This window comes from Chlorocebus sabaeus, chromosome 21, assembly GCF_047675955.1.
Source record: "Chlorocebus sabaeus isolate Y175 chromosome 21, mChlSab1.0.hap1, whole genome shotgun sequence".
Taxonomy (NCBI): domain Eukaryota; kingdom Metazoa; phylum Chordata; class Mammalia; order Primates; family Cercopithecidae; genus Chlorocebus; species Chlorocebus sabaeus.
The window spans coordinates 58257969-58283955 of record NC_132924.1 but is presented as its reverse complement, the minus strand read 5'-3'; the positions used below and the strand labels follow the sequence as shown (position 1 = coordinate 58283955).

Here is a 25987-nt window from a genome sequence, read left to right as displayed (position 1 = left end):
CCCCATGTGTCCATGTGTTCTCATTATTTAGCTCTCACTTATGAGGACATGTGGTATTTTGTTTTCTGTTTCTACATTAGTATGCTAAGGATAATGGCCTCCAGCCCCATCCATGTCCCTGCAGAGGATATGATCTCATTCTTTTTTATGGCTGCATAGTAGTCCATGGTGTATATGTACCACATTTTCTTTATGCAGTCTGTCATTGATGGGCATTTAGGTTGATTCTATGTCTCTGCTGTTGTGAATCGTGCTGCAGTGAACATACATGTGCATGTATCTTTATAATAGAATAATTTATACTCCTTTGCATATATACCCAGCAATGGGATTGCTGGGTTGAATGGTATTTCTGTCTTTAGGTCTTTGAGGAACCACCACAAGTCTTCCACAATGGTTGAACTAATGTATACTCACACCAACAGTGTAAAAGCATTCTTATTTTTCCACAACCTTACCAGCATCTGTTATTTTTTTACTTTTTTTTTTTTAAATAATAGCCATTCTGACTCTCATTGTGGTTTTGATTTGCATTTCTCTAATGATCAGTGATGTTGAGCTTTTCTTGCTCTGTCTCCCAGACTGGAGTGCAGTGGTGTGATCTCGGCTCACTGCAACTTCCACCTCCTGGGTTTAAATGATTCTCTTGCCTCAGCCTCCCACGTAGCTTGGATTACAGGTGCCCACCACCATGGCCAGCTAATTTTTGTATTTTCAGTAGAGATGGGGTTTTACCATGTTGGCCAGGCTGGTCTTGAGCTCCTGACTACTCCTCAAGTGATCTGCCTGCCTCGGCCTCCCAAACTGCTGCGATTACAGGCGTGAGCCACTGCACCTGGCCAGCTTTTTTTCATATGTTTGTTGGCTACATGTATGTCATCTTTCGACAATTGTCTATTCATGTCCTTTGCCCACTCTTTAATGTTTTTTTTTTTCCTAGTAAATTTGTTTAAGTTCCTTATAGATGCTGGATATTAGACCTTTGTCAGATGTATAGATTGCAAAAATTTTCTCCCATTCTGCAGGTTGTCTGTTTACTCTGTTGATAGTTTCTTTTCATCTTAGCATTTACTACTCATTCTTTTGGTATCAACCAAACTTTAGGGAAGCTTCTCTGACCTTGCTGACTAGGTCAAGTCTTGCTGTGATAAACTTTTATCGCATCAATTATTTTCCCTCATAGCATTTATCACACTATTACAGGTTGACATTTATTTGTATAATGACTTGATTAATATCTGTCTTTTCCAGTAGAATGTAAACTCCTTGAGAACAAGCCTATGTCTAATATGGCTCACGACTACATCTTAGAACACTCTCTGACTTATAGTAACATATTAGGCATTCAGTAAGTAAGCAAATGGTAGGGGTGTTTCATAGGAAATTCTGAAATGCAAATTTTTTGAAGCTGCCCTATTTTAGGATGGCTTGCTTGAATGCTTTTATTCATCCTTAATTGGTATGGTCAAGACGTGAGAATAGCTCAGATCTTGGACCATTGATCCCAAGGGTCACTCACCTCACCCATTTGCTATGTATGTACTTGGAGGCACTGACCTTGATGTTATTTTCTATTTAATTTTTTCTGAGTATTCTCTTAGCCTCAAATTTAGCCTTAATAGCTTTACTTAGTGCTCTTTTCTGTCATCAGTGTAGACTTACAGATGTGAATTTTTAATGCATATTTTGACCTAAATAAATGTTTAGGGGCTTTCAGTTTTATTACTGCCATTGGCACTTGTTGTCTAAAGATCAACAATTCCTTACTGCCCAGTACCATTACTGATGTAGCCTCCAAGTAAGTGCTGAAGGGGGATAGAAATAAACACACAAGTTTGGTGGGAGAAGGCCTTACTAAAGTCAGTGTTCAAAAGAATCATGGTCCCTTAGTCAATTCTAAAGAACCAGTTTATAGACATGGAACCTGTGAAATGATGGCAAATCTTGTAACCTCAGGTACACACCATGTGGAAATTGAACCTAGACCTTCCTCAAAGAGAGGCTGTCATGTATATGGGTAAATATACCTTGGAGGGTGGAAAAGTCACTAACTTTTAGGGGATATTTGAAATCTAAATCTGAGTTTACTTGGATTCCTGAAAATGTAGCGAACCACTCTAGTCGGTATTTTAGGGCAAGGGATTATGCTGGCTAACTGAAAAGGTGTTTTAAGTTTACCATCAGGACCCAAAACTTACCATATAGTCTTTTGCCCACTAGGATAGTTGGGATAGAAATCCTCAGCATGTGGCAGAATCCTCATTTCGAAAACAAAACAAAACACAAAAACCCTTAATAGTCCTTAAGGACTATTAGGGTAGCATCAACCAAGGGGAAATTATTTGTACTCTTTTCCCCACCAAAATATTAAGTCAGAAGCAAGATCACTTTTTCACGGGGAACTGCAGTGATTAAAGCTATTATTAAATATTTGTAAGATGCTGGCCAGTGATTTCTGTCCCCATTCAATATCTCAATATGGTCAGTGTAAAAACCAATTCTAACTCCAACTGCACTTTGCAATCTCCAAATGGCTTCTTTACTAGAATAGATGAATAAAGTTCCTGATTTCTGATATGTAGTCCATGATATGTCGATCGTGCATTACTTTGTTCCTGCTCACTTGGACTATTAGGAGCAATTTGATTTCACCTGGCAATAGCAACAGTTTGTTTACTCTGCGTTCTGTGCCAAAATCTGGTCCTCTGGAGCCTTGACAACACTGCATTCCTCCTAGGCTGTGACTGTTGCAATACATGTACAACCTCAAGCTGATTACTCCTGTAGAACAGCAAGTGGCAATGCCCTAGTTAACTTAAGAAGAAATTAGAGTAAGAGATACATCTTTAAGAAATAAGAGAACCTACATCCTCTGTCCTAGAAAGAAGAGGGAGGTTCTAATGTCAATGATGTGACAGAGTATTCTCCCTAAGTGGAAAACAAGTTACGGTACCTAACATTAACAGGGAATCTTTCTGGATTTTGGAATTTTTGTGACCTCTGGCCACCTAATAGGTGACACAAAAAATTTCCCAGAGTAGATTAAGAGGTTTCCAGCTAGTACAGTCTGCAAGGAAAGCTGCCCTGCCAGGTGACATGATAGCCACACTGATCCAATAGTATCCAAGATGCATGAAACTGACCAAAGCTATAGAGACTTGAACATAAAGGAGTTATGTAAAGTACTCTGGGGATTTGGAGCTAACTGATGTCACATTAGCAGTAACTATTCTCTTTTTGTGTAACAGCTCCTGTCTTGCTTCTAGATCCAAATATCCTCCCATTCCAGTAGGTGTAGCTAAAGAAAAAAAAAAACAAAAAACAAATATCTGATTATGAAGTCAGGTAAGTATGCAACCTGGGCTGCCCTGCATGAATTGGGTGTCATCAGTTTCACAATCCATAAAACTAGGTTTATTCGAAAACACTCCAAGTGGTATATAAAACAACAGGATTTACAGGCCACAAGAGTTAAAGTATTATTTAAATGGGTTGCTCAACTGGAACACTGAGGCACAGGCATTTTGTATATTTATAGGAAGCATTAAATAAAGTCTTGTGGAATGAGAATGAACACATAAACCTGTTTCTAGCAATTAAAAGATTTCTACTAAATAGGAAGCAAATACTTTATTGAAGTAAATTTCACCAGTCATTAGGCTTCATTAATGTTTATTTTAAAGATCAACTTTTATTGTAACAAATATAAAGTCATCAATGTTTTACAAATTGTCAAAAATGCTTTAAGTACAAAAAAAATACATTAGTAAAATGAAAGTTATGTTGTATTATTTGGTGATACACTTAATACTGCCAACATGCACAACATATGCCAGAAAAGCTCATGCATTATTGGAAGAGAAAAGAAATGTGATATAACTGCCATATTGTTTGATTATAAATTCATTGCTTCAGTCAGTTTTCTTTCTTCAGGGATACCATTTACCTGCAATGTGTAAGAATGAATATGGGCAGGAGTTAGGGCATGTATACTTTTAGATTTTGAGCAAAGCAAATTATGGCAAGGAGAAAGTTTCCATCTTCTTAATACAATGTAAAATAATTACATTGCATCATTTCTCTGTATTTCGTTTTTTTAAAAAACAAAGTGAAAGAAAAAATTCTAAATTAGTCTTCTCCTTCTTGGACCAAGGCTATAATATTTTGTATTTCCCAAAAGGAACAGTCTGAAAATTCCTCCCACAATAAACAAAAAGAATGAGGTTGATTGCAGGATATATAACTGTACCTTTTAATCGTGGCTTTTAAAAAAATAACGTGGGCTGGTAGGGCAGAGAAAATGAGAAAACCTGAAGGGGCATAAAACCTAATGGTTTGGGCCTAGTCCAAAAGTTAGTGCGATTGTCAGCTTTTAACTGCTCTATTATCCCGGCTAGTGCTCAAGTCCAGGAGTACAACACCAGCAGCTAGTTCATTTCTTAAAGCTTTGATGGGAATTTAAAAGAAAACAAGTAACTAAATGAAAAAAAAAAAAAAAAAAAAAAAAAAACTTCAAGATATACTTTCCCCTGATAAATTCCATATAGGTAGCTACAAATAAAATTACTTGATATCCAAGATGCAAACTCTTGTGCCTAAATTACCTTCATAAAGAAAACTGACACGCGCATAATGTTCTATGGTACTTGGAAAACTCCAGTTACTGTTTCATGACAATCGCATAAATGTAGCTGCCTCTTTGCAGTATTAGGATAATCAGGGTAAAAGAAAAGCTGCTGTACTCAAAAAAATATATAAACAGCACTGAATCCATGCATTTGCAGATAGAATAATTTAGAAACTGAGAAATAACGTTTTTCATTTAAATGAACAGAATGGAAATAAGGAACGTAAACTGCCCATTAGCCCTTCTCTCTAGGAAGCATGCCTCCATTTAGGTTTTTGTTTGTTTGTTTTTTTAAATCCAGAGTCTGACTCTAGCCCAGGCTAGAGTACAATGGTGCGATCCCGCTCACTGCAACCTCCACCTCCTGGGTTCAAGTGATTTTTCTGCCTCAGCCTCCCAAATAGCTGGCATTACAGGTGTATGCCACCATGCCCAGCTAATTTTTGTATTTTTTTAGTAGTGACGGGGCTTCGTCATGTCGGCCAGGCTGGTCTCAAACTCCTGACCTCAGGTGATCACCTGCCTTGGACTCCCAAAGTGCTGGGATTACAGGCGTGGGCCACCGCACCTGGCCTCCATTTAGCTTTAAATGTACCAGAGGCACAAACACACCAATCTTTCATAATTATTTAAAAAATGCTAGGGTGATCTCTCTCCCTTTGGCACTTAAGATATTTGGGGACTCACTGAAAAAACAACAATAACAACAAAACAACCAAGAGGAGATAGTGTACTTTAGTCAATAGTATGATCCAAATTGCAGAAAAATGTAAGAAAACAAGGTAATAGGCTCTAGTGTTAACTAAAAAGGAGAACAAAACTTTCTTGACTCAAGCAAAATACCTGCTCCCTAAAATCTGTTTCAGAAAAATAATTTTATAAATTGGGTTAAACAACCTTAAAATCCCCTAGGAAAACTCTTTGGCTCTTATATTTGTTTAGGCATAAATTGTCCTTGTATTTGGAAATGCTCTGTATTACTAAAATGTAGCAAGTTAACAAGAGCACTTGGTAAAATATCTATGTGACTACTAAACAAATTGCTCTAATATCATCTACTCAAGTTTCCTAATTCTCCTAGTGGGTAAGTAAAATCTGGATTTTTAAATACTCAAAATAAATATTTACTGTTTTTCTAGAAATTGCCTCCTTCCTACTCACTCCCTGCCTGAAATAATTAAGAATCAGAAGATAGACATCGTAGGAGAGATGGAAGCTACAAGGTTAATAACAAAGAAGTTCTATCATTTCTATCGTAGAAGTATTCTTTTAGAAATTTTCCTCTTTAAAAAAGTAACCATGAAATTAGTGGTAGTAGGGATTCATTTATCTTTTTTCTCTCTTTAGGTTACTCATTTTTATAACAAAGTTTGTTCCTTCATCAATCTCTTGAATGCTTACAAAGTAGCACCAACACATCAATATATTGAACAGTCTTGTTGAAACATGTTAGCATTTAATTAAAACAAGTAATCAAAATTGTATGGAAAATTCTGATAAACATTATCTTGTAATTAAAATCTGATGAACAATTTCATTATACTTGCCTCAAATCTTTGAAAAGTTGTCAAACGAAAATCTCCTTAAATTCACGAAAGCAGTAATAGAGAAGATAATTTCTGAATGAAAACATCCAATACATTTCTGTATGTGCCTGAAGTTTTTAAGAGATTTACTTAACAGTTTCCTTACCACAATGCCACCATTCATACTCAGAATTCCACACCCAACTTACATTTTTAAAACTTCTCTTGCTTTTCCAAAAGAGCTACAAAGGCATTAATGGTTGCCTGGCAATTAGAACTAGGAATCAACCACTAATTAGAAGACAATCATGAATAAGTTATCTACTCAGTATAGAGATGAATGAAATAATTGGCTGTGGAAAATTTTTAGGGACACTTGAAAGAAATAAAGAAAGCAAGTCTTAGGGAAATAGAATAGTCCAAGGAGAATTGTCTGCCATCTTGTTGTCACTGGTCATGTTATAACAGCTTTTTAAAGCGGCTTTAAAACGAGGCCAGCCATTTCTCATTTATCCCCCTGAAGCCTCAGTGATTTGTCACAATGGTTTCCTTTTGTAAGAGTCAGTTTCAAGCTGCTCACTTACTGAGACAAATCCTAGATGCATCCAAGCTAAGAATCTTTCATACCAAGGGGAAGAATAGAGAGCTTCACTGAAGGAAAGGGTTTTATTCAGTCTTCCTTAATTAGACAGGACCTCCATGGATGCTTTTGCTCTAAGATCATTTACCCTGTGTTTATCATTCTGATGCCAATCTATGTAATAATCTAAGCCATTATTCTGAGGTTTTAAGTCTGATTAAGGAATGACACAAGTGTTTTGCCTTATTTGGTGAAGCTAAAGCTTCATAAATTATATAGTGCCATAATTATCTTTTAATCTGTAGATTCATTCATAAACATCAATTTATTATTCTTAGCACTCACCTGTAGTCTGCTGTTGGGGAATCTGAGTCTGATGTGGCAAGTTCCTAGAAATGATGAACATTTTTGAGTAAAACTGTTTGTTTACACACTTGTAAATAGACAGCAGACATACTAGAATGAAAAACTTTATTGGTAACTGACCCCAGTCATGTAATCCAGCACAATTCCCCTCCCCTTTCATGAGCTTACAGATGAGGAAACTGAGGTCTGAGGAAGATAAAAATTAACAATATTTGATAACATGCATGAAATTTTTACTGTGGGCTATACTCTAAAGTACCTCACAACAACCCTAAGAGGTAGGTGTTAATGTTTTTCCCATTTTATGGGTGAAGAAATAGCCTTGGAGATCCAAGGCTACATAGCTAGGACATGGTAGCTAAGATGTGAACACAGTGGCTTGTGCTCTTAACCTGTACACTTTCAGATCCAGGCCTAGAAGATATATACATGCTCACATATTTTCATGGAACAACATATATAACCACCTTCATTCACTATCCCAAACATCTGTGCTCTTTTATCTTCATGTCAGGCATGCATCCAGATGCATTGGCAGAATGCAGAAGTCATCCTTGTTCCTTCCCTCTCCTTCAGTCTCCACATCCAACCACTTAGGGACTTCTGACATTTCTTTTTGTCTTATTTGGATCTGCACCATTCTTCCCCATCTCCATTGCTAACTTGGTTGAAGCCATCATCATTTCTCACTTGGATCCTTGTAAGGGGGTTGACTTGTTTCCTCATTTACATTCTTGTCCCCTTATAATCCACTCTGCACATTGCTGTCAGAATGCTCTTCTAAGACAGGGGTCCCCAACCCCTGGGCCATGGAACTGGGCTCCACAGCAGGAGGTGAGTGGCAAGTGAGCCAGCGAAGTCTCATCTGTATTTACAGCTGCTCCCCATCACTCGCATTACCACCTGGGCTCTGCCTCCTGTCAGATCAGTGGCAGTAGTAGACTGTCATAGGAGCGTGAACCCTATTGTGAACTGTGTATGCGAGGGATCTAGGTTGTGCACTCCTTATGAGAATCTAATGCCTGATGATCTGTCACTGTTCCCCATTACCCTCTGATGGTACCTGTCTAGTTGCAGGAAAACAAGCTCAGGACTCCCACTGATTCTACATTATGGTGAGTTATATAATATTTCATTATATATTACAATGTAATAATAATAGAAATAAAGTGCATAATAAATGCAATGCACTTGGATCACCCCAAACCATCCCCCACACCTGGTCTGATATGAAACCAGTTCCTGGTGCCAAAAGTTGGGGACCAGTGTTCTAAGACACAAATCTATTATGTCATTTAAATAACACACATTTAAGTATTTCCTTGTATCTATCTGCAGATTAAATTTCAGATTTCTTAATGTGTCCTGGAAAGCCACAATATATCTCGCTCCTACATAGAGTGCCCCATGTCTGCTTGAAGCCGACAACCAACCACCATGGCTACTACCATGTCCTGTACCCAATCAGCTCCCATTTGTCCTTGCAAACTCAACTCAGAACTTGTTACAGCATACAGGTATTACTCTTATAATTTAAAAATTCCCATAAGAAATGTTATTAAAATTTTTAATGTATTATTTTTAATTTAAAAAATCTCAAGAACCACCTCCCTATGCATCCTTACTCTCTAAGCAACCCACAATTAGGTTACCATTTAGCATGCTTTCATTCACATGCTGATTGTCATTGTATTCTCTGTACATAATATTTAATTGTCCTAAAGTATATTAACAGTAAGAACTATCATATTTTGTTTAGTATCCTCAGCAGTAAGCATTATAAAGTATACACATTTATTAACTTACAGATTTAGTTTCACATTTTGATATTAAAATTAGTTTATGAAAATGTACAATTTAGGTTCTGTATGGAAGAAACTCTAAGAGTCAGTCCTTTGTAATAAAGTTTGATCCATGCTGGGAATTTTCAAAGTTTTTTGTTTTCTCTTTAGCACTGGGATTTCTCTTAATTGAAACCCTAAGCAGAACTATGATGTACAAAAGAGATAAATGTGAGGTTGCCTGGGTTGAAACAAGGGAGTTAGGAATCCTGTCTGCTTTGTTTTCTTTGTCCCTCATGCTGGCCCCTGCAGCAATTCTAAGAAATCTGTAAGAAACAGTTTGAAAACCATTGATATTATTTCAGCCAGGCAAATATTATGTTCCAAATACAACCATCTAAAGTGGAAAACAGTACGTGCTAGTTAAATACTGTTTAAACTCTTAATCTATAGTTAATACCTTTGAGCGATTTTTTTTCAATGTTTCAGTTCCACTTTAAAGATATTACTAAGGAAATAATAAACTCTAACACAATTTGAGGAAGTTACTTAATAATTCATCCCAATGATTATATTCTTTTTTATTGTTACTTATCAGTCTTATCCTTGTGTAGGCTAGAGGAGTATTTCTTTTTTAGTTTGTTTGTTCTTTCAGAATTTCACACTATGTATTTATATTGATTTTGATCACAAAAGTAGAAAGATCAATTTATAAACTACGAAGAGGGAATAAGTTCTACATTTAAAGATGGCAAGGCAAACATCTTTACTACAGAAGTCAAAATGCAATTAGATGGGTATCTGGCACAGGGTGGGAGGATGTGTTTTACTTTATCTACTCAGGTATAACTGATCTGGGTCTATTCTACACTCAGAACGAATACAGTGCACCCTCTACACATAGGCACACACCACACACAAGCACTTCCTCATTCCTTACCATCTGTAGCTCTACCTAGCCTGTTAGCAGATTGAATCAACACATTTCGACAAAATACAAAAATCAAACAGGATAAAGAAAGTATAGAATGTAGGTGTTCTAACATAGGTAGTGGTTAGTAAAAAAAGACACATGTTTTCCAAAAGCACTAGATTAAGGATCCTCCAAATTCAAAATCAGCATTTGGATGAGGTTGTTGGATGCCCCCTACTTCTCTTGTTGGCCCTCCCAACTGACCTTTCTGTGGAATTTAGCTTGAAAACCACAGATCAAAGTCAACCTATGCCTTGTTGTTTCTTCTCTAGTCTCTGTTTTTTCCTCTTTTGCTACGTTGCTAAACTTTCTAAATCACAATGGGCTGGGCTAGGTGAAAAGAGATGGCTGGTTGAGAAAAATGCCACACATAAACTAGCAAGAAATTTGGAGAAGATGCATAAGAAAGCAACTGTATGTCTTACATTGATTTAGGGACTGAAAAGTATCCGTAATGTGTGTTCTAAGTGGTTGTGTTTGAACAATGCACATGCACTCCTTGCAATTTCAAAGGAAACTTAGATGAGTTATATCAAAAGTGCTTATGTGTGCAAAAAGGTGCTCAACCAAAAAAATTCTGAGATTCAACTTCCCCTGATTGGGTACACCTATCTCCTGTTTTGAAGGAGACCCTTGAGTCTCCAAGATGTGTGCACATAGCTCTGTTTTTGTGGCTTCCCAAACTTGTAACTAATGCGAACCTGTAAGTATTAAAGTGTGAATACATCTATGATGGGCATATTTAAAATTGTGTATTCCATTTAAGAGTTGAAGGGACATACTTCATAACAGCACTGCCTCAGGCATACTGGAAAAATGCCTACAATCCCAACTCTGCTAGTTAAGATGCAGAGAATGCAGGAAGAAAGTGGTGAATTCTCATCTCTGGTGAGAGCAGGCTGCTAAAGGCAATTATACAGGAGGGGGTGTCGACTTCAAATAGAGGCCCTATAATCCTTCCAAGAAAGGACCTTAATAAAGTCATAAAACAATTTAATGATTATTAGACTAAGTGAAAAGTTATTATGTATAAACTGTATTACATAGAAATTTAAGAAAACTGTAACTCTAAATTATTAGCATTAATTATTTTCTCATTTTGTTTTCATTAATTTCATGCATTTAAATAGAAAATTGTGTAAATCAGTCATTGCACAAACTTCATTCTTTAAGAATGCAAGAGTAATAACTTGCAAATTAATAAATAAGTGATTTGGGGCAGTACACAATTATTTCTTATTTGTACAACCATTTTAAAGTAATTTGACATTCTTGGATACCCTATACAGTAATTCAGTGAGTAAAGTTGAGGATTATCAACTTATTATATTGCTACTTGTTTCAGACTAAAAAGCAAAATGATTTGCATAAAGTCACAGAATCCATGCCAGAGTTGAAAGAAAATGACATTAGTTGTGTGAAATACAAAACATTTCACTTTTCAGTTAGTATGGTGGCATCATTTAACAATAAGAAATAGTTATGTATTTTTGGAAATCAATGGCTCTGAAATATTCTTGGCTGCTTGACACTTCTCAATAGGATACCATAATCTTAGTCCCCTGAAACATTGTCTTCAACTGATATTAACTTTTATTAAAACTTAATTTTTATTTATGGACTTTTACCATAAAGTTAGTTGTCACTGTGACCAAAAGCAGGACAAATGGAAAAATATTTAAATAAAAGCTAAAATGATTAGATACTGTCTTTAATTAGAAGACTTAATTCTACTTTTATACTTGTTAATTTTCAAAAGATTAAGTACAACCTATCTCCTGTTTTGAGAGAGACCCAATTATCCTGGATTAGGAATTATGTTTAGAATAATGAATAAGGAAAATTTTTGTGTAGCAAATTAGTATCTTCCTGAAAAATGTGTGGAGTACCATCCCCAATTATTCATTACCTAAGGGGCCTCATGAAGATGCCTACCACTCCAAAAAAATCAATTGGTATTGATGTTGGCATAAGAAAAGAATAGTGAAGAGGAGATCTTTCCCCAAAAGACAGCATACCTCACTACAAATTTAATATAATAAGTTATTTTTTAGAAAATCAAATATTTGGGATCCTCCAGTCAATGCCCCTTTCCCCAAGCATAAGACTACAAAATAACATTTTTTTCAATGGATTTTAGCTGTTCCAGGCACTGTTTTCTGATTAGCTCTCATCTCTCAACCTCTCCACACTATTTTCCTCAGGCAGTTTAGGGATGTGTGGAAGAGTATAGAGGCTGAGAAGTATAAACTCCCAAACAGCTCCAACCTCCTAGACAATGTGCATGGACTGCTTTTCTTTCAGTTTCACATGGGGAAATCAGGAAAAACTGTTCCCCTTTTAAAACTCCATGTAGAGGAATGTGAATAACAACCTTTCTTACTCACGGGCCCGACCAGAAATACCAGAGCTCTGGATTTTCCAATCCTGAAACTTAAGTCCTTTGATTATTAAGCCAGGAATTCTCAACCTTTGTTGAGAAGCTCTCTGCAGGAGCTCTACCATAACACACATGCCCACCAGACTCCAAATTCCCATACTCAGAGCCCCAGAATGTGTACTATAAATGCTCTACAGTGATCCTGACACAACGTGGTTTGGGAACAAGGCTAGACTGTCTCTTGACATTCCTTTGATGACCTAAAATTTTATTACTTGGAATTAAATTTTTTTCATTTAAATATTTACAAAAGGCAATCATCGAGGTACACCGGTCAAATATGTAATAGATTTTTGATGTGAAGTCTTTGGTTACAAACATAACCCCAATCACAACAATGATTCTTTGGCAAAGTTAATTTACTTTTAAGAGTTACTTTACAATGTGATTTCCAGAAATAAATTGTAATAAATAAGACGAATGTCTATAGGGGAAAAATTATTCCTGCTATTAATGGCAACACTTATTCACTAGGCTACAAAGATAACTAAGTACAGATGCAGAAGAATTTACTATATGAAGTCATGAGGGACATACTACACAATACCTGGCTATAGCTCCTCATGACTGTCGAGGTCATGGGATGCAAGAAAGGTCTAAGAAAATGCCCAGACCTGAGGAGACTTAAGGAGACACAGTGAATATGGTGTCCTAGATGGAATCCTAGAACAGAGAAAGGACATTAGTGGAAAAACTAATGACATCTGAAAAAAGTCTGAAGTCTAGGTAACAGCAACATACTAATACTGGGTTCCTCGTTGTGACAAATGTACCATGGTACTATAAGATGTTAACAATGGGAGAAACTGACTAAGGGGTATGTGGGAACTCTCTATTATCTTTGTAACTTTCCTGTACCTCTACAATCATTCCAAAAGAAAAAGTTTATTAAAGAATAAATGCATTAGCCAAGATCAAATTAAATTGACCTTACATTTCTAGACTCTGTGATAGTTTTAACAGCCTATTTATATTGTCTCTGTAATTTGAAAAGCAAAAGAAACACAGTACAAAATGAAACACCTCATTTCTGGGCATGTGCTATGTCTCCACGTTCTGCTCCAGCTTCCCTTTCCACTGCCTCTTTGTTCATTTTGCTTATAACCTGAATCAGAGATCTCTCCGAGGTCAATGACCAACATTATCTATCCCTGCCTAGATGTCAGGATAGGTAAATAATCTAATCTCAGTTCTGACCTAATTTAACTTTGTCTCTTATCAGTGTCTCAAATTTATCATCTGCAAATGATTAAACATTTTTTCTTACTGGCTAATTTATGGTGCCAGTCTGGAGCTCTGTGAAACATTCTACCAAAAAGAAAATATTACCATGTAATTGATAATGGTGGCAGCCATTCATTACATAACATTGTGAATTCTCTATACCTCTGATGTAAATTGACTTGTTTAAAGGAACAAACTAGTTTTATGCAGTTTTGAAAGAAAGCTTTGAATATTATTGAGTCTTGCTTAGAAGCCAGTATAAACCTTTAGCCATACCCATGTCTGAATATTTCTGGTATCAATCTGAAGAATAAACACAGAATCCTTTGGCTAGCTAAACTGTTTATGAATGATAAATTCAGTACACTTAGTATGAATGTGAAGATGAAATGCATGCCCTTTTAGAAAGGGTAAATTAATAAGGACAAGGCAGCATTATCCAAGCATACACCTGGTTATTGAGTACTGTAATGCCTCCCCAAATATAATATCACATTTTAATCTTGAGAATTCAGTTCAATCCAAATGACCAAAATATTTGTGTGTGTCTACTCAGTGCTGAAGTAAAACTTTTAAAACATGGCTGTTTTTCTGGTAAAAAGTAAAAGTTGAATTTGCATAAAGGATAGCTATGATGAACCCCATACAATAAATTCCCTATTATCTGGCATGGTTGGAAAATGAGGTTAATCACATATTCTGGCTTATAGGGAGTTACCATAGAGACTGTGCACATATGATCCATTTCTAAGAATAAAAGAAAGATAATATACACTCAACACTGAAACGACACCGAATGTAATTTAATTTTCCTCTGATGAGTCAGACGCACTTGATGATCCTGCAGTGCCTCAGAATAATCATTGTGAACATCATCAATTATCTATGTACCCTATTTATATAGAAGTGCTAGTTAATGGAGCTTTTCCATTAGCAGAAATCTGAATAATGTGAAGGTTTTCTGGACTTAAAAATACGTATGGTTTTAAGTTGTTGCAAGTTCAATATAATAGCCTATTGCATTTGCAAATAGAGAGATCTGATCAACATAATGACAGTCTTGATGGGGTTATGGAAGGACCAGAAAGATGCATTTGGTGTAAACTAGATAGAAAATTTTATTTTGCTTGTATATTAGTAGCAACATTGCAAACTTCTAACCACCGAGAATCAAAATACTTTTTAAGGAGCTATTCTTATTTTCAATATATATGGTTAGAAAGGGTTATCTTAAAATGACAACAACCTTTTTCCTCTCTTGAATTTCACGATCAATAGAGTTTTACTGATTTACAAACATATTCAAGTTCTCCTACTCATTATAACTAGTTTTCTACTCTAAAATTCGACAGCATTGTTACATTATCAATAGAAGCATTTCTCAAACTGTGTTCTTTGAAGATTTACCTATTCTGACCTTTTCCTATGGATTCACAAAGTATATCAACACACCAAGGGACTGAAGACTGTTGTAGCTTAAAAAATGAAATAAAACCTTTACATTACAGTACTCAATAACCAGGTATATGCTTGGATAATGCTGCCTTGTACTTATTAATTAACCCTTCTTTAAAGGGCATGCATTTCATCTTCACATTCATACTAAGTATACTGAATTTATCATTCATAAACAATTTGGTTAGCTACAGGATTTCATGTTTCATGTTAGAATTTTGCAATGTTGCTACTGCTTTTTTCCAAGTGTATTTGACCATTCCATTTTTGAAGGATATCTGTCAACATTTCACTGGCATACTAGGGTAAACAATATCAGAAATAATAACCTTAAAGAATAAGTACAAATTCTTTTCATTTTGAAAATGAAAGACAAAACCATTTCATAATTTTCATCTAAAAACAGGATAAGAGGTGGTTAAATTCTGAATTATTACAATATTCTTGAAATTTTACCAATTTTTGTCATCAGTATCTAATCCTGGTGAACTGGATTTTATGATGACCCATAATAGGTGGGCTACTGACCACCAGAGAGCACAGAAACCCATCTGTTCCATTCAGTACAACTAAATTTTGTAGACCTTAATATTTCTATCCCTGATGTATTAATGTTTCCAAAATTTAAAATTGTAAACATATGCAATTTCACCCATTTCTTAAATTACCCACTACCCATTACTTACTCTCTCTCACACACACATGCACATAAACAGGCACCTTAGTCTGTATGACCCTAAGTGATGTTAGAGAACTTTAGAAAAATATTCATAATACTTTTGGGTTTCTAAAGTATTCTGGATAAACTTATCTAGTCTGTCTATACTACTCATATTAATTGTTATTTAATCTTCAAATTACCACATGCATTCTACCTGGTTACAAAATAAGCACTCAATGGGAAAAATGTACCCAGTAGAGTTCCCAGGTAAATGTGTTCACTTTAATATTATATCCTAAGGGGTTTGTATATGTCTGTGTGTGTGAGAGAGAGAAAGAAAGAGAGAGACAGAGAGAGTAAGAGAGATTTTTCTGTATAGCCATTCCATCTATAAAAGTGAAAAAGAGGAGGACCTCAAAAGCCAACTTTGTGACTTCTAGTACTTGGGGCAATTGAATTTAACTCATTTTAACATATGGTTAAAAAGAAAAAAAGGCCAGGCACGGTGGCTCACACCTGTAATCCCAGTACTTTGGAGGCCAAGGTGGGCGGATCACCTGGGTCAGGATTTCAAGACCAGCCTGGCCAACATGGTGAAACCCTGTCTCTACTAAAAATACAAAAACTAGCTGGGCATGGTGGCAGGTGCCTATAATTCCAGCTACTTGGGAGACTGAGGCAGGAGAATCACTTGAACCTGGGAGGCGGAAGTTGCAGTGAGCCGATATCGTGCCATTGCACTCCAGCCTGGGCAACAGGAGCAAAACTCCATCTTAAAAAAAGAAAAAAAAAAAAGGAAAAAGAAAAAAAAGAGACATGTTCTTATAAATAACAGTTTTACCCACCATTCCCTTACATAAAAATGTGGCCACTAGGCTACATTGTATCAGCAATATAGAATGCAGCATAATGCTGCATTACAGCATTATATAGCATGGTCTCCCAAATGCAACTGTACAATTTCCTCACCCCTCACTCTTACCTACTGCTTACAAAGTCCTTCCAGGGTTTCTAACCCTGATCCCTAGAGCACTAGACAAGGTTTGCACTAATAAAATAGGTGTTTATAGCCCAAATTGGAACTGCTTGCTCTGACATACAAGCAGATCATAAAAAACAACCCAAACACCCTTAATTCTGAGGCAAAAATTTAGATTACAAAGGTCTATGAAACCAAATAATTCTAACATCTCTAAAAATAGTCAATTTGAAATGCTTAGGATATGGTTCTTTTTTTTATAATTAACTCATCTTTGAGCAAACATGTAATGTTGAGTTTAGTATCAGTGTCAATTTCTTAAATATTAAGGTATATGTAGTCTTGTTTGGATTAGTGGGGGAAAAAAAGCACATTTCCTAAAAGTAACCGTATTGTATATGTCAGGACAGTAGGGGTGGGATTTACACAATTAATGTCCTTTTGGTATTTTCTCTTCCAGTTATAAACAAACAAACACAACACAACAACAGAAAGCTCTGTTCTTTACAGACATTAGTAAAAATATACATGTATATTAATAACTATGGCTCTAAGTGGACACTTACTGCTGCGTTTGCATCAATGGCATGTTTGTGCTATCATAGTTGTCTGTGTGTAAAGGAGGTATGATTTCCCCAGTCACAGGGTGGAACACAGGAAGCGTTGACAGGGGCCATGCTATCTCTCTATTCTTGGACATGTCTCGAAGCTCCTTGGTAGATTTCTGAATAGCACTATGATGAACCAGTTGGATGCTAGGTCAAAAAGAAATAAAACAACATATATTTAAAATCATATATTAACCTGATGGGTCATCAATTTGAAAAAGTTATGAAGTATTTTTATCTTTAAAAATAACAAGACATTATTGCACTTTGGACATTCAATAAACTATTTCAGAAAGTCATACATCTCACATACTTTTAATGTAACAAAACTAAAAATTATAAACTGATTTTAAAATACGTGTTTTATTAAACTAAGCTATGAAGCATTGTATTAATATTACTGTCCTAAGTAACAAACTAGTTTTCTATTTATTTTCTATGATTAAGATAAAACTTCCATAGCTTTTATATTTTTGCTTCTGGTGGGGCATTTATAAATACTCACAGAAGTTTCATTTTATGGTAGGTTATTACTGTAGATTCTGGAAAACTTGTATGAAAGGTCTTTTCATCTGTTCTCTGGTTTATAGAAATGCAGATTGGAAACCACATAGTATAAATGGTAAGTTAATATTCTGAATCTGAAATATTTTAGGTTTAATTTTTATCTGTGTAATCTTAGTTTTCAAACCCTTTCTAGTTTTAGTTTCTACCCCTCCTAAATATCTCTATTTAGAAAGCAGCTTTCACATTTATGAAATAAACCATGAAAGATGACAAATGAAAAAAAGCTTGACACACATGTATGGAGCATGATGGACAACTGAGAGGTGGGAAAAAATGATGAAGAAAATAACAGGAAAGAAGACACTTACTCTGGTGTTTGCATGTTTCTCTTTTCCCTAGAAACAAAACAAAATTTATGAATTAAATAATAGCATTGATATTTGGAACATTAAGACTATATGCTCATGGGATCTTGCATGATGTGGAAATGCTGACATTGTTACTATTAAATGCAACCAGGCAGCATTTGCCACCAGGTTTATGACATTACTTGGATGAGTACACATACAGCGATGGAATACTGATGAGAAACACATAGAAAAATGAAAAAAAATGGAGATTAAGAATCAAGGCCTTGATTGAAATAAACTCTATGACATAATGAAATCAAGCTACATGTAAAAATGAAAGAATTTGTTACTTGCTGCTTTATTAAATTTTTATCCTTTCCTTTGTTGCCCTGACTTCCAGATAATCTTGGGAGATTACTTTAATTGACATAGATGTCCTGAAAGTACTATTCATGAAGTGAAGAGTTGTTACTCAAATTATACCTTATTTTCATTAAGTTACTCCTTCGTTGGGTTTTAAAAATATATTTTATACATTTAGATTGTGTTACCCTGTTTGACGGCAGAATGATTTCAAGAGTTTTGACCATCACTTCTGGTCAAACTAACATGATTAATTTTTTTAAGTGCAATTACTATGTCAGTAGATTCTGCAGTCTCTGCTCATACAAGATGGCTTGTATAACCAAAATATCTAGCCTCAATTATTCTTGGGACTGTTTTGCCAGCGTGAATTTACATCTAGCCTTAATAATTTTTGAATAAAGTTATTGTATCCCCTAACTTGATTTACTAGACTCAAAACTATTTTAATTCATTTTAAAGGAATAAAGTATTGCAGTTTGGACACAATTTCAATTCATTTACAAAGTGTTTTATGAACTAAAATGAAATTTCACTTTTAATGGAAACGTCTATGTTGTTATCTTAGCAGGATCTCTAATTTTCTTATTAGTTTTAAAGTACTCACACGCCTTCCCGTCGGCAGCACATGATATAAGCAAGTATTAGAAAAAGGACCAGTGCTACTGCCGAGGGCACAGCCAGTGTAATTAGGAAATCCGTGTAATAGTCTCTGCTTTTCAAAGAATCAGAAGGGGGTTTGTATTCCCCACCATCAGGTAAAATCCCCTCTCCACGAATCACTTCCTGATAGGTGGACACTTGCTTTGTTTTATCAACCTGATACAAAAGAAGACAATTACACAACAAATTAATCATTGCAAACATGAGATTTTAAGATCTGGATACACTAAAACATTCTTTGACAAATTGTCTAAAAAGCCATCTTTTCCAATTACTTTATCACCGTGAATTTGCAAGTATTTATTGGAGGCAGGGAATGTAATGAATGAAAGTAATAAAGGCTTTACTTTGGTCTACTTTGTATGTTCTTCCTAAAACACATATACATATACATTTACATGTGTACATATTTAACATGTGTGTGCCTATGCGTGTAGTTGTTCTTTTTCAGTTTCCTTCCTCTAAAGCAGCAGTCCTTTACACTACCATGTAAATGTCTTATTTCCTAGTGGCAGAGTTCAAGTGCAGATTTTACCAAACCTAAAACTGGCTGAAAACCAGGTATGCACGTATTTGTTCTAAGGTTAGTGACAGAGAAAAGTGTGAGGGGGAGGGGGCGGAAAGAGGGACAATTTCCAAACGTGTTGTCCTTGATCTTTCTGCCTTCCAGCTGACAGAAGTAACTTTTATGGAAGATAGTCTAGGGAATATGGAACCTATCCCAGTCTTACTTAATTCTATCCCAGTATCAAAAAAAAAAAAAAACTACAACAGTTGCACTATGTTAATTTACCTCCACATTAACTGTGCTGCTTTCACTGAGTTGCATTTAATTATGCTAAGGTTTTTATTGAAGGACACTAAAAATGTAGCCATGTGAAATTTGCTACTACATTTGCTACTAAAATAAAATGCTGGGGACCATTAGTTGTAGCATTATTCAGTATCTTCTCCCAAAATGTAAAATGACGAGTTGATGGGTGCTGAGGAGTTAATGGGTGTAGCACACCAACATGGCACATGTATACATATGTAACAAACCTGCACGTTGTGCACATGTACCTAGAACTTAAAGTATAATTAAAAAAAAATAAGAAAAATTTTGTTAATAATATAGTGTTAGTGAAAACTTGTTTTCTGCCAAGGAATCAATGTGCCTCCTTTTTAAGAATGAGAACTAAATATGAATTTCATTTTTTTTGTCCTACACATTAGGCGGCTTGTTGTCCAACACAGCCTTATGCTTATTTTGGGGGGGGTGAAATTTAGGTCCTGATTTTCCACTTCTTTTATATTTTATTTATTATGTTTATTGTATGACTCTTGTTTAACCTTCTGAAATCTTTTGTGGCAAGATGTGGCATAAAAATAGATACACGTAAAATAAAAAGTAAAAATTCCCAACCTTTCCACTTATAAAGCCTTAACAGATAAACAAAAATCTTCAAGGTATATATCATTTTTTAACTTTTAGAGATTGGGTAATAGTCTTAAACTCATTTTCCAGAACAACCACAAGTAACATGGCATTGTTAGGGTCTGCTGTCCACTGATGATGCTGGGAGAGGAATCTAAGTTATGGTTGCAGGTGCTCAGTCTCCTGTACCCCTGTATCATTAGCACCATGATTGAAATATTGAGCATATTTGCCTATAACAATAATTTTACTTCATTTAGGAAAGCAAAGAAGGCCATTTTTCTAAAGGCCATGAGACAAGAGGCATGAGAAGAAGAGTTCAAGGCAAAAGGCCACAAGGAGTGCTAAGTGTTGCAGTGTGAGTAATAGGTTCTCCAGGATGCAGCTAGCTCTCTAAGACATGAAGTGATAGTTGTGTTTATGTGTCAGTAACTTTGTTCAAATGTCAGCTTTAAACTTAGATCTAATTCACTCACCACCAATCATAAAGAGTTGAAAGAAGTTAAATCTAAAAGGTCACTAAAGAATTAAAACATCAGTTGGATACATTAATATGAAAAGTAAAAAGAAAAAACAAAGAATTAAAACAACCCTTCTACTTTTCAGATAACAGGATCAAAATATTATATACAGACATAATATAAAATATACAAACATATATAAAATATTACACATCTTACATATATTTGAAACCTTACATTTTCCTAAATCTGTTAACATGCAAATTCAAATGTGATGTGGAAAGAAATATTATGTTTATGAATTATGGGTAAGATTCTAACTTCACTCGAAATTGTCTCTTGTTTCTTGGACTTTCCCTATAATTTGAGTTTTCAAAACATTAAATCATAGCACAATATTGCTTTATTTTCAGATTTATGATTGTACTCCATCCTCTCCTTCCAAAGTGGGTTAGTGGCAGAATATTTAAGAAGAATCGTTCTGCACATATCATACTAACTCCATTATCTGTGCTCATTAGCAGCTATATGGATGTCCAGGGGGTTCATTTGGACCACCTGCCAAGCTAATCCAGCCCCAGCAACTAATCAAGGACAGAATAAGTACAAAAGTGGATATATTCTTTCCTAAATGGATGCACTGTCAATGAGCTTTCCAGATCCTTAATCTGAAGGGAAGTCAACTGCAGTTCAAGTAAACCCAGGATTTATTCCTAAAAGCAATTCAGGTTTTAGTCAAATGTTAACTCCAGTCACATCAGTTTTAATTAAACTTGCAAAAACAAAATAAAAACTTACCAATGAAATTTTGCACCAGTCAATGTAAAATTGAGTACGAAATTTTTTATCACATGTTATTACAGGCTCCATTTCTTGACTACATCGCAGTTGATTCTGTGGATTTTCAACTTCTCGTAAACAAGAAGAAAAGGGGACATCTGCACCAACCATGACATAAACGCTGTAAAAATGTGAAACTCTCAGGTTATCCTTTAAGAAAATTGAAAACACTAAAAAACAATCTACCTTGAAAGCAGGATTTAGCCTTTTGAATTGAGAGATTAACTAGACTCCTCCCTGAGGTAGGGGCCTAGGCTTTAAAAACAATGATTCATGTAGGGGCTTCCTTTCATTCATTCCTTTATTCAGCCAATATTTACTGAGCACTTTGGTATACCAGATACTCTCTCCATTCTATGTTAATTTCTAAAAGCTTTATTTCATCCCATTTATTTTCATTCAGTATAAACATGCATCATATTCTGATTACTATATTTAGTAATTACTATATTTAGTAGACTACTTACATTAAAAAATTATCCTTAAGGTAAATTAGTTAGAAAATAACCCCACTACTACAATAATAAATAACTAAGTAGTACATTTCACTTAATTTTCTTATAATAAAACTCTTAAATTACATCCCTGGAAGTATGGAGCTTTGGGTAGACATCGCTCTTTTACCTACCAGTTCAGTCAGTTTTTCTACTACACAAACCCCTATATGCTTGGTCTCTCATCAGAAGGCCTTGCAATCTTTTATCTAAGACATTAATATAAGAGTAAAATTATTGTTTGGTAAACACAAAGAGGCAAACAAAATCTATTTTGTTAGTGTAGGGGAGTTATGGGGAAAGACCTCTACTTAATTGACTGAAAAGATTTCACAACAGAAAATAGTGACAACAATATTTAAATAATCTTGGATCAGCTTGAGAAGATAGGAATCTCATTGGCCTTTCAAAAGAAAAGAGAAAACCAGGAAAATAATCCAAGTAAATACCATTCCTTTTCATAATGACAGTGCTAAGAAAAAGATGACAATGTAAAATGAAATAAAACCATCAAAATTCCAGCTACCTTCTTTGCAGAAGTTGACTAACTGATCCTAAAATTCCTAAGGAAGTTCACAGCACCCAGAATAGCCCCCCCCCCCCACACACACACACATTTTGATAAGGAAAAACAAATTTGGAAAACTCACAATTCCCAATTTGAAAACTTACTCAGAGCTACAGTAAGCAAGTCATCTGGTACGGGCATAGGGACAGACATACAGATCAACGGAATAGAACTAAGAATACAGAAATAAACTCTCATATTTAATAAACTGTTTATTATCACAGGTACCTAGACAATTCAAAAAGGAAAGAATAGTTGTTATAACTAATGGTGCTGGAAAAACTGGATATCCACATATCCTGTCCTACCTAAAAAGGCGGATGAGAAGCATATGTGAAATTCATGGTCCTGAGGCATAGGCTCATTAAAAGATTGAGAACGAATCATAGGATTACAGAATTCTTCCCCTCCCACAACACCTGACCACCATATTACTAAAGGTCTACTTATAGTCAAATTCCTTTTACTCCATACATTAGTCTGGCTATCAAGAAAAAAATTATAAAACATACTATACAGCAAAAAAACAGAGTTTGAAAAGACTGAACAAGCATCAAACCAGACAGAGATGGCAGAGATGTTGAAATTATCAGACCACAAATTTAAAACAACCATGACTAATATGCAGAGGGCTCTAATGAATAAAGTGAAACTGCTTTGCAAGAAATGTTAAAATAACTTCTTTTGAGAGATGGAAAAAGATATAGGTCAGAAACCGAGATCTACATAAAGAAAAGTAGAGCATCAGAGAAGGAATAAGTGAAGATAAAACCTTTTATTTTTCTTAATTGATCTAACAGATGACTTGTTTAAAATAATATCTACAATTTATTCACCCGTGTATCCATAAATGTATATATCTATATGTTTTTATATACACATATATAAGCAAAATAAATGACAGCAATGATACAAGAGAGATGAGGGAAAGACAGGGATTATTTTGTTATCATAAGATACCTGCAATACCTAGGAAGTATTATAGTGTTATTTGAAAGTGAACTTGGATTGGTTTTATATGTATATTGCAAACTCTAAGACAATCACTGAAAGAAAGTTTAAAAAATACAACTGATAGGTTAAAAGAAGAGAGAAAACAATCATAAAAATTGCTCAATGAAAACTATAAAAAGTGGGAAAAGAGTGAAAGACAAAAATAGAAACAAAAAACAAAGGCAACAAACAGAAAGCAGTAACAAATATGGTTATTTTATTTTATTTTATTTTATTTTGTTATTTTATTTTTGAGGCAGAGTCTCGCCCTGTCACCCAGGCTGGAGTGCAGATCTCGGCTCACTGCAACTTCCGCCTCCTGGGTTCAAGCGATTCTCCTGCCTCGGCCTCCCAAGTAGCTGGGACTACAGGTGCCCACCACCACACCCAGCTAATTTTTGTATTTTCGGTAGAGACAGGTTTTTTACCATGTTGGCTAGGCTGGTCTCGAACTCCTGACCTCAGGTGATCTGCCTGCCTCTGCCTCCCAAAGTGCTGGGATTACAGGCATGAGCTGCCATGGCTTGCCTCAATAATCACTTTAATCATCCATGGTCTAAATCTAAATACCCCAATGAAAAGACAGAGACTGTCAGAGTGGATTGAAAAACAAGATCCAACTATACTCTGTTTACAAAAAATACCTACTTTAAATATGAAGACACATATACATTAAAAGTAAATGGGTGGAGAAAGATACACTATGCTAACAATAACTCTAAAAAGCAGGAGGAGCTATATTAATTTCAGACACAGCCAAACTCATAGCAAGGAAACGTATCAGAGACAAAGAAAGGCATTACATAATGATAAAGAGGTCAATTCTTTAAGAACATAAATCACTCCTTAATGTGTATGTGCCTAATAACAGTGCATCAAAATACATGAGGCAAGAGCTGATAGAAGTGCAAAGAGAAACAGATGAATCTACTATTATAGTTGGACATTTCAACATCTCTCTATCAGAAATGGACACAACCAGCAGGCAGAAAATTGGTAAAGACATAGTGAAACTGAGTATCATCATTAGTCGACAGGTTTTAATAGACACTTAGAGACTACTTCATCCAAAAATAGCAGAATACACATTCTTCTTAAGTTCACATGAAACATTTAACAACATTCCAGACTATAAAAAATTAACAAATTTAAAAGAATGGAAATCATATACTGTCTGCTGTCTGACCACAGTAGAATTAAACTGGAACTCAATATCAAAAGATAACTGAAAAATCCCAAACTACTAGGAGACTAAGCAACATCCTTCAAAAATAGCATGGATTAACGGAGAAATCTTGGATGAAACCTGAAAATATTCTGAATTAAATGAAAATGAAACCATAACTTATCAAAATGTTTACAATTCAGCAAAAGTAATACTTAGAAGGAAATTCATAGCATTGAATGCATACATTAGAAAAGAAGAAAGATCTAAAATCAATAATTGAAACCTCCCCCTCAGGAAACTAGAAAAAGAAGAACAAGTCAAATCCAAAGTAAGCAGAAGAAAAAAATAATAATAAAAATCAGATAATCTGCACAGGGCCTATATGTAGTAAAGAAATTGAATCAATAATTAATAATCTTCTAAAAAAGGAAGCATCAGGTACAGATGGGTTCATTGTTGAATTCTACCAGACATTTAAAGGAGAAATTATGCCAACTCTCTACAATATTTCTCAGAAGACAAAAGCCAAAAGAATACTTCCTATCTCATTCGGTGAAACCAAAATTACCTTAATACCAAAACCAGAAAACAACATTACATGAAAAGAAACTACACACCATACCAGCATCTCTCATAAACACAGGTGCAAAAATCCTCAACAAAATATTAGCAAATCAGATTCAACAACGTATAAAAGGAATTATACACAATGATCAATTGGGACTTTCCCCAGTTATGCAAGGCTAGTTCAACATCCAAAAATCAGTTAATATCACATCAACAGGCTAAAGAAGAAAAATCACATGACATCATCAACAGATGCAGGAAATGCATTTGACAAAATCCAATGGCAATTTGTGAAAAAAAAAAAAAAAAATTCTTAGTAAATTAGGAATAGAGAGGGATTTCCTCAATTTGACACCTACAGCTAACATTACTCTAA

At 35.1% G+C, this 25987-nt stretch overlaps 1 protein-coding gene across 15 annotated transcripts in view; it reads right to left on the bottom strand.

Annotated features, from left to right (window-relative positions):
- Window positions 1-3655: 3655 nt before the first annotated feature.
- The window catches only part of SGCE (sarcoglycan epsilon), a 71383-nt gene continuing 49051 nt past the window's right edge, over window positions 3656-25987 (bottom strand). For 5 of the 15 annotated variants that reach the window (XM_007982130.3, XM_007982127.3, XM_007982133.3 and 2 more), the window contains 6 exons: window positions 21780-21942; window positions 19048-19259; window positions 18096-18122; window positions 17179-17367; window positions 7079-7122; window positions 3656-3946 (listed from right to left, as the gene is read on the bottom strand). In XM_007982130.3, coding sequence (XP_007980321.1) covers window positions 3930-3946; window positions 7079-7122; window positions 17179-17367; window positions 18096-18122; window positions 19048-19259; window positions 21780-21942 — 652 coding nt within the window. In that variant the 3' untranslated portion in view covers window positions 3656-3929. Of the gene's footprint in view, window positions 3947-6174; window positions 6210-7078; window positions 7123-17178; window positions 17368-18095; window positions 18123-19047; window positions 19260-21779; window positions 21943-25987 lie in introns of all 15 variants that reach the window. The other 10 variants (XM_007982124.3, XM_007982132.3, XM_007982128.3 and 7 more) reach the window with 3 other exon arrangements.